Source organism: Bombyx mori, chromosome 9 (genome assembly GCF_030269925.1).
Source record: "Bombyx mori chromosome 9, ASM3026992v2".
In the NCBI taxonomy this organism is placed as follows: domain Eukaryota; kingdom Metazoa; phylum Arthropoda; class Insecta; order Lepidoptera; family Bombycidae; genus Bombyx; species Bombyx mori.
This window is the reverse complement of record NC_085115.1, coordinates 8,786,986-8,797,177: the sequence shown is the minus strand read 5'-3', so window position 1 is coordinate 8,797,177 and position 10,192 is coordinate 8,786,986. Positions and strand designations below refer to the sequence as shown.

At 37.5% G+C, this 10,192-nt stretch overlaps 1 protein-coding gene and 1 long non-coding RNA gene across 2 annotated transcripts; one reads left to right on the top strand and one right to left on the bottom strand.

Moving 5' to 3' along the window:
• The first annotated feature begins 1,600 nt into the window (after window positions 1-1,600).
• On the top strand, window positions 1,601-4,564 carry LOC101743153 (striatin-interacting protein 1). Its single transcript, XM_012697160.4, has one exon. It carries the CDS (start codon window positions 1,794-1,796, stop codon window positions 4,248-4,250), a length of 2,457 nt encoding a protein of 818 aa, XP_012552614.3. The 5' UTR covers window positions 1,601-1,793; the 3' UTR covers window positions 4,251-4,564.
• A 673-nt stretch (window positions 4,565-5,237) lies between these two features.
• Window positions 5,238-9,491, bottom strand: LOC119628882 (uncharacterized). Its single transcript, XR_009973836.1, has 2 exons — window positions 8,765-9,491; window positions 5,238-5,449 (listed from the first exon to the last, which is right to left on the bottom strand). It is a non-coding gene; the product is annotated as an uncharacterized LOC119628882 (long non-coding RNA).
• Between the last annotated feature and the right edge of the window lie 701 nt (window positions 9,492-10,192).

Here is a 10,192-nt window from a genome sequence, read left to right as displayed (position 1 = left end):
AAATTTAGCTGTATGCCTAAGTCGGTGGTTGAATGTAATTGATCCGAGACCGACACTTCTGCCTATTTTTATTGCAAAACAGTCATTTTTGAACACGCTTTTATTAGCTTGACTTGCATCTGATCATTCAATCTAACTTGAAAATTTCACAAGTATTAAAGTCCGCTTACTAAGCATTTTTTGTCACTTTGGACTGATATCATTTTTAATTTAATTAGGCCAGTTATCTAAGGGTATCTGTTATCTTACTTTTGTAATTAAATATTTTATAAATTGAAGCGCGAGAGATACGTTACACAATACAATTATGATTTCGACCTCATGTCTCAAGGTAGGCAGGGGCCTGACGCAGCTAGCCAATGCAATAAAAAACTGAGATCCTCTTTCGATAATATAATTTAAAATGTTTGTAATTGAAAAGTTTAAAGGAGCCTAACCACGCTAAAGATGTTTAAAACATAAGCTTGCCTAAACAAATCCGGAGAAAAAGCATTCAATACCGTGATGTCGATCTACCAAGGAATAACCCCGTTTGGAGGAAGGTCACTTTGTCGTTTTTTGTACCTAGTTACTGAATCGAAAATGGTTATTTTTAGAAACCAGCACAACTAGCCCTTTCTGTAGCGCTCCTAGTTTCCTACAAGCTCTCAACCTTGGAATAGAACCTTAGGTACGCAAATGCCAATCTTAAAATTGAAATAATTATCAAAGTAATTTTGCTAATTCAATTATAAAGAAAAGTGGCTGGAGCAAACGACCCCCTCTGCTTATTAGTGGGCTTTGCGAGGGCGGTAAAAGGATCTATTGTTGTATGACAAATGTTCCAGTGTCATACAAACGACGTTTGACGTGAGAACAAACCATATTGCTCTCAACCCAGAATAGCAGTTTTTTAAAGAGTGAAAAAATAGATTTTCGTTTCAAAACATTTGTTGGAATTTTATTTTTAGGATACCTAAAATAATAGCTGTCGGTATTTTTATTGATTAGATAGATTGTAATAATAAATAAATGTCCTGGATAAATAGATTCGTCCAAAAGGCTTTACAATCTCTCAGTGTAAAAAAATTGCACGTTGTAATCTCAAGTGGTTTCAAATTTCAATGATAAAACAATTTTTTTTACTTTGTTTTTATGTTCTAACCAGAATCTCGAGGATATAAAAAAAGTCATTTTTCTTTTCAGCTTCCTCTTTATACAGGCATGCTTTTTTTTTGTTTTTAATGCATATTTCCTAATTTTATTGAAAGATTCTATGGATTCCTTGTTAGAAGTTGATATTTTCAATATAAACATTGCGAACCAAAGTATCTGATAGACGTGTATTAAAATGCTGGATTAGTAAATAAAATAAGATTTATAAGACGCGGCGTTTTATAAGAAAAAGTGAATTGAGCTCGCTATAAATTATTACTAATTTTTTTTTTAGTTCATATCATTCAACACCTACGGTTTAATCTTTTCTGACGTTAAATTATATAACTTAATAATAAAATTTGCTCCATTTTACTTTTTATATTATGTAACAAAATCTTGGCATAGGCCTTTGTTACGAAATTTTTGGCTGTATGGGCTATATTCTCTTTTCATATTTGATGGAAAAAATATGTCAATAAAAAACTGTCAATTATCTAGTGCTCTACTTCTATTCTATGTTCTGTAATCTGTAATTAATATGGTATTGTTTCGAATTGCTTCAATTTCGGATTTAATATTAATGTATACATTTTTGGAAATATAAATTAACATCGCTGAAATGTTGACTTTATAAGTTGGATGACATTGTATACAAAATGGGTACCAACGGCAATGGTCGTCGCGGAGGTACTAAATTACCGGATGTTCGCCGTCCCCTGGAAGAAGGAGATTGCGTTAACGACATGGAGAGCCCCGAGCTTGACTTCGTCTACGATGACTGTGATACTCAAGCCAACGAAATTGCTGAAATATATAGTTACACGGAACATCCCGAATATCAGCTAAACGTTAAGGCTTTTGAGGATATAATGGAAGAATTTAATCATCCACCGAGTTGGCAAAGACTAACAAAAAAACAACAACAAACTGTAGTAATGATGCTATTGGAACATCTCGATGTAGCTATCTCCGAAATTCGTATGCGTGCTATTCGTTGCATTCTCTATCTGGCCCAAGGGTGCTGGGCAGAAATGCAATCGGATGCCGAACAAGGACATTGGGCTCGAGTGAACATTATGACATTATATGAAATGGGAACATTTTCAATATTTGTGGAATTGCTCAACCTCGAGATTGTTCATAGTAGCTCAGCTATAGCTTCAAGAAAATTGGCAGAATCGTTAGCTGACTCTACAAACTTGCGAGTGATACTGACAGTTCTATATCTTATAACTGAATACATGAGAACAGAGAAAAACAGCCCAGATTCTGAGTATGCACATCTCGTGAAAAATTTTACTGAAGAATTAGGCACACCATTTGGTGATGAGTTGTTACCTGTGAAACTATTAAGTATGGTTACGCATTTGTGTGCTGGGACTACACCACACTTTCCAATGAAGAAAGTTCTCTTACTTTTGTGGAAAGTGTTATTAGTTTACTTGGGTGGCTCAAAGGAACTAAAAGAAAGAAAAGCAAAGTTGAGGGAGCAGCATGGGCTCCCTCCCATCAGTGAAGATACGTTGGAAGTAATAAAGGGAATGAGAGCCAGTTCACCACCTCCAAATGCTGCAGATGTGTTAGAAAATCAAAATCCTAGTCAAAGAAAAGTAAAGGAAAATGAAAGAGCCCTGAGGAGACAAACATTTACTAAACAGACTTCTCTAGATGAAACTGATGAACAAATATTTGTTGACAAAGAAGACACTGGAAATGGATCTGAAGATTATCCTATGGAGTTTCAGTCAATGTCAAGTGACAATCAGCAAGGTGAAAATAGCCAAAATTGTCCATATTATGTATACTTTAAACAGTTGGATAGTCCACCACCCCCACCGCCACTACCCCGTAGTCTGCCATGGCAGTCAAAGGTTCGTCAAAAAGATATTGATATGTTTCTAGATAATGTCCGCATTAAGTTTGTAGGCTATTCTTTACCAGGTGATAGACAAACAATAGCTGGACTGCCACAGCCCATCCATGAGGGTATTGAGATATTAAAGAAACACATGTACACAAGTCTATCAGAAATCCAAGTTGAGAGAGAAATTGAGATTGCATGGAGTCCTCTTACTAGGGGAGAAAAATATGTAGAAGAAACTGAAGCAGAAATTCTATATAGAGCTATGCTACCTAATTTGCCTCAATACATGATTGCTTTGCTAAAGATACTCTTGGCTGCAGCTCCCACTTCAACTGCAAAAACATATTCTATTAATATTATGGCTGATTTGTTACCTGAAGAAATGCCCATGACAGTTCTCCAATCCTTAAAACTAGGCATAGATGTAAACAGACACAAAGAAATTATTGTGAAAGCTGTCACAGCAATCCTATTACTCCTCTTGAAGCATTTTAAACTAAATCATGTCTACCAATTTGAATTTATGTCACAACATTTAGTTTATGCAAACTGTATGCCGCTGGTTCTCAAGTTCTTCAATCAAAACATACTGTCTTATGTAGGAGCCAAGAATTCCATCCCAATATTTGATTTCCCTGCTTGTGTTATTGGTGAACAACCAGAATTAACTAAGGAATATTTAGACATTGGAGATTCCTCTGTTCCATATTCGTGGAGAAATGTATTCTCATGCATAAACTTATTGAGAATTTTGAATAAATTAACAAAATGGAAGAATGCTAGGATCATGATGCTAGTTGTATTCAAAAGCGCACCAATTTTGAAAAGAACATTAAAAGTAAGACATGCCTTGATGCAGTTTTATGTACTGAAATTACTAAAAATGCAAACTAAATATTTAGGAAGACAGTGGCGAAAAACAAACATGAAAACAATAAGCGCAATATATTCAAAAGTTCGTCATCGATTAAATGATGATTGGGCATTTGGAAATGATGTAGATGCAAGACCTTGGGACTTTCAAAGTGAGGAATGTGCATTAAGAATCAGTGTAGACAGATTCAACCACAGGAGATATGGTACAGGTACAGAACAAGAAATTGATCTGACTCCCTTGGACACAGACATAAACAGTGTCCTGGAGAGTAACATAGAGTTAGATGAAGAGTTCAAAGAGAATTATGAATTGTGGCTCGAACAAGAAGTCTATAATAATGAGATCAACTGGGATGTCTTATTATCTACATAGAGTTTAATCTTTTTGGCCAATAGAGGCAAGTACATGGTTTGGCTTGCAAGTTGAGAAATGGTTGTACTTTCTGTATTATCTGTTATTGCTACGAGAGATAGGCAAAATGAGAATGCTACTATTACTGATAGATTATAGGGGAGTAGTAATAGCCCGAGACCTGGGTCACATAATTGAATCTACTTAATTTTTAATTGGCTAGACTATTATCATATAAAAACTCTCTTTAAGAACAAATAAAAACATAAAATGTAGACCTTTGACAATTTTGATGTTAAATTATATTATTAAATATATGCAATATGTAAAATTAAGTGTCCTTTTTTTTTGTTGAATTACACTTATTTTCTGTAATGAAGTTTACTAAGGTTTATATGTACTTGTGTCCAAAAACGCTTTGTTTAATTTTGAAAATACCTAATAGTTTTTACTATATAATTATATCAATAGTGTACTTTTAATCTTATTAAAAATAAGTACAATTGAGGCCTATAAAATCAAAGACAGCTAAACGCCTTAATGTAGTAAAATGGATTAACTATGGCGCTATCTTGTTATTTAGTTGGACAGGCTTTAGTATTTTCAATACCTAACAAATGCAGCTGAATCTCTAGCAAATTAAGTTCAAAAAGTTTATTTTTACTCTGTACTCTTACTGTAAACGAAGTTTTGTCATTTAAAATTCAAATTATTAGGAATATTCCCATTTTTAAATCTGCTCTATAATAAATAATATCGTAGCTACCCGAACAAAGTTATTTCAGCTTCTCGAACCAGGAGTGTTGCTAACACTGGTCCTAGCAAGAGCAGTACTTCGTGGATCAGGAGGATCGGTAATGACCGATTTATGTAGTTTACCTAAATATTTGACAGACTTGGATTTAGCTGCTTTTGATTTTGTAGGCCGCAATTGTAGTGACCCACTGCTGAAATGGTATTAAAATTTGTAAATTGTTGCAAATGATGTGACAATAAAAACCAGCAGCGTAACGACAAGTTCTTTTATTTGTGCAAGAATGCAGAAAAGTAGGTAGAAATGGCTGGCACGGCTTGTTTTATTAACACTATCCCCCCTTCGTTGGCTTTGGCTGGCGGCGGTGGCGGTGGCTGTGGCGGAAGGGGGCGTGTTAATATGGCTTGGCGGCTTGGCTGGCGGCAGGGCATGACAGCTGACGTCACGTCCGTTACATTCGGCCATCCTGCAACAATTGCTCCCGCAATGGGGAACACACAAAAACATTTAGTTCTCAAATAAATCAATGGTCTTCAGTTTCGAGCTGCTCATCGGAACTACTAGCGCTATCGGACACATGGGCTATACTTTTATAGGGCTTTAATGAATCTGTTGATACCAGGCCAGTGAAGTTTTTATAACTTCGTAAACCTTTTAGATATACTTCTAATTCGATAACAATTGTTACCTACTACTTTAGTTACTACATACGGACCTGAGTATAAATCGTCTAATTTGGTATTAATCCTAGCGGCGCTACTAACCAGTTGGCGCCTGTCTCTACGATACAAAATGCCTTTTCTTATAAACATGAGCTTTTTTTTATATTAATGTTGTGTGTTATTATTGTACTAGCTTGTTTTATCCTAGCTGCAGCTATCTTACGCCGTGCGTCCACAGTTTCTGGTTCGAGACCAGGAATCGAAACATCACATATTGACCTACCAGAGCGCGCAAAGATTAAATCACAAGGCCTCGCTTGTTTTATCATAGCTGCAGCTATCTTACGCCGTGCGTCCACAGTTTCTGGTTCGAGACCAGGAATCGAAACATCACATATTGACCTACCAGAGCGCGCAAAGATTAAATCACAAGGCTTGTAGCCGCTGTTACTTTTAATTGTGTTGTTTGTGCCTCAATTGACGGAGTTCACTAAATTATTTGTAGCTTCACTAGGATCAGTTGCCCGCAACACATAAAATTGAATGTTTAGTTTGTTCAACCTGGCCAATTAGCGCGCGGACAAGCAATACCGTTTAACGTATGCCTAAACTGTTTATCTTCTGGTATATTTTTTTAAAGTACCTACTCGTAAAAGCTTTCCCGTAGTCTGTCACCACGTGATTCGGGTATCTGGACAAACCCTATTAATATATTTTTCAATGCACGAATGGTCCCGATTGAATTTACAGTACGCGTTAGTTCAGCTATCACAAATTTAGACAACGCATCTTTCATTACGATCATGTACTAGTTGGTGCCCTTTAGATGTCCAGAAGGGCATCATGTTATATATTTGTACCATGCGCATAGTATCAGATGGTTTAGAGATCGGATATAGACAGTCTTCTTTTTTTTAACATAGTTATCCTTCTCATGTGTACAATAAAGACATGCTGCCACGTATTTCCTAATAAAGCGTGTCATTTTAAGAACCAATATTGGCTTTTAATCAAAGCTAAACGATGATTTAGATCCACGTGACAAACGTCGTCATAGTGCATTCGTACAATTTTCCATTTAGCCAAAGGGACTGCGAGTCTATTTCCCTTAAAATTTTTTCGAACTAGTTCATAATTATTTTTAACATCAGCGCGACTTCGTCCGCGTGGAATATAGTTCACAAATAATGCTTTATTTTAGAACAAATTTGGTTAGCATAAAAAAACGTTATAGTGAGCCAACCTTAACATATAGACATATGCTATCACGGACATTATTTTTTTTAGATCTTTTAAAGGAGAACAATTCTGTCACATTATTTTAGCGAAACCTTAACAGTTTCTGCAGCGCACGCACCGGAAGCTCTCAAAAGGGAAAATAACCAGTGTTTCTTTACTGGTACTTCGCTTGTATTGGTCTTAGCGTGACACAGTGATCGTCTAAGCGGTCTCAGTGTTATATAGCCTATAACCTTTCTCAATAAATGGGTTATTTAACACTGAAAGAATTTTTCAAATCGGACCAGCAGTTCTTGAGATTAGCGCGTTCAAACAAACAAACTCTTCAGCTTTATAATGTTAGTATAGATTGCTTTATAATCGAACTAAGCTTTTCGTCCTTGCACAGTCATCATGTCAACAGGATGCCTATTATGCGCGTCTACAAATGTTCCATACGTTCACCAGGTCTATACTCAACACTAAATCTTCTTTCAAAACTCACCATAGCGCAATGCGTGGTATAATGTCGCGTTTGGTAAGCGTAGCACAAACCACAGTACAATCAGTTTCTATTATATCATGTTTACCTACTTCATAAACACGGAACCTACGAAGCGATTGTACGACCGCCAGGTTTTGAGCTCTTAACTATGATACACACTCTCTTCCTTCCTAGTAACCCGGCTAAAATACATAACAGGCCGTAGTGAGTTGTCAGTTTGTTTTGTAATAGTATACCAGAAATTCCTAAGTTACACGCATCGGTTTGTATTTCTGTAAGAAGCATAAGATTATACAGAGCTAGCATAGGTTTGGAACAAACTGTTTTTCAGTTGTTCGAAATTCGCGTTATGTTCACGGCCCCACACCCATGATTTTTCTTTTTGTTAACTCAGTTAATGGACGCGCAATCACGGCAAAACTGGGAATAAACTTTCTAAAGTAACATAACCAATAAACTGTCGCACACTATGAGCATTAATTGGCACAGGAAACTGCGAAACGGCCGTCAATTTTTGTTGCACCTGGCTGTATACCGTCTGAAGATATTTCATGACCTAAATAAGTTACTTTTTTCTCCAAGAATGAGCATTTACTCATTTAATTTTAAGTCTCCACCATAAAATTTCCCAAGTACTTTCTCAATAATTATTGAACCTGATTTTATACCAACTGAGGGTAGAGGTAAATCGTTTCAAATTGCTAGTATCTCGATTTGACTTACATTTATATTTACCCATTTCTTTTCTACCCACAGACTCAATTATTTTATTTATTAAACGCATTTAACTACCCCACCTAGTGGAATAAGGTGGAGAAAAAGAAGAAACGCATGAATACAGATGGCGCATTTGCTAAAACAAAAGGAATTCTAGTGTACTTGAAATAATGACCTTGCGGCGTAATGAAAGCAGTTGTGTGTCTGGCACAATGCTTAATTTATGGTAGCCCTGGGCTAAATCTAAACTCTTGAAGTACTGTTCGGTGGATACTTTTATATTTTACCATAGCGTTTAACGCACGATAATCAACGCATAGCCTACTGTCGCCGTTCTGTTTCTTAATAAGACCACTGGTGAAGCATGACTAGCTTCAGATTATTTTATAATGCCGGCATCTAAAAGTTAATTGGCTTTAGATTTAACTATCGTTTGTTCATTATGAGAAAGTAAAGGTGGCAATACATGGGCTGATCACTAGTAAGCTTAATTTGCATTTGGACTAAATTGGCAATACCTAAATCATGTGTATTCGTAGCAAAGTAATGCTTATACTGTATTTTTTAAATCTGAATGACCCTTATTATTTAATGGCTCCTTTTTTTTTTTTTTTTTTCTACCCTCAAGTCTCGAAATATTTGTAATGGCATGGCTAGGGCAAGTAGAAATGCAACACACCTGGCTGTTTGGCTGTGGCTCCTCGCAGCTGTTGGCCCTCGGCAGGATCTCGCCCGGCGGCCACATGATGGTCTCCGAGCCCATGTTGATGACTTTGATGTAGCCGTCTTCGCCGCGCAGCAGCGTCGCAGGCAGGGAGAAGGAAGCTCGTAGCCGTGAATCTCATGAAGCGCCGTGAAGCTCGTAGTGCCGCAGTGGGTTACTCCACGTTGTTGCTCTTCTAGTTTCCGTCCACGTGAACCAGAATGATGGAAGGACAGGGCGGCGGGCGCTCTTCGTCCGACGACGTCGATATTCCTTTGGTTTGATTGTTCCAGGTTCTTCATCATGTAGTTCAAGTATCGCCTTGTGGACCTCCTTCTGAAGCAAATTTTTCAACACCTTCCTCGCTGGTGGAATAGGAATTTCATCATCTTTTTTTTCCAACTTGTCAGAATACCGAGAGATCTGAGCGTGTATATGACGTTGTTTCATTTCTTTATGCCACTTCTGATTGTTGCAAATGATGTGACAATAAAAACCAGCAGCGTAACGATAAGTTCTTTTATTTGTGCAAGAATGCAGAAAAGTAGGTAGAAATGGCTGGCACGGCTTGTTTTATTAACACTATCCCCCCTTCGTTGGCTTTGGCTGGCGGCGGTGGCGGTGGCTGTGGCGGAAGGGGGCGTGTTAATATGGCTTGGCGGCTTGGCTGGCGGCAGGGCATGACAGCTGACGTCACGTCCGTTACAAAATACAGTTAACATAATTGACACCCGCCCGAATATGACGTTGGTTTTATTTCTCCATATTGGTTCACTTTTTCTAAGTAGCTTTTGGTCCTGTACCTAATTCCAGTATCAGGATAGATATTATTTTTTTATTTTGCTAGTTTTTTTTCCTATCTATTAGGGTATATTGTATGGTCGGTAGCCTAGGGCTAATTCAACTGCGCGCTGACTGGTATGTGAACTCATGGGTTCAACTTGGGAGGACTTCCTAACTCTAATCCTAGGCAGAGCAGTGCTTCGCTGAATCTACCACCAGAACGCTCAGGCTTATAAAAAGACAAGGTAAACTTGTCTTTATGGTGTAACGCAAATCGTGTGAATTTGTTGTGTATGCCGTATTTAAGTTTTTTATTTATTTATTGCTTAGATGGGTGGACGAACTCACAGCCGACCTGGTGTTAAGTGGTTACTCGAGCCCATGGACATCTATAACGTAAATGCGCCACCCACCTTGAGATATAAGTTCTAAGATCTCAGTATAGTTACAACGGCTGCCCCACCCTTCAAATCGAAACGCATTACTGCTTCACGGCACAAATAGGCAAGGCGGTGGTACCTACCCGCGCGGACTTACTAGAGGTCCTACCACCAGTGAAAATTTAAGTATTCATAGATTATTTTTGGCTAAAAAACTTGGTAAGTTCCTATTAAACCAAAA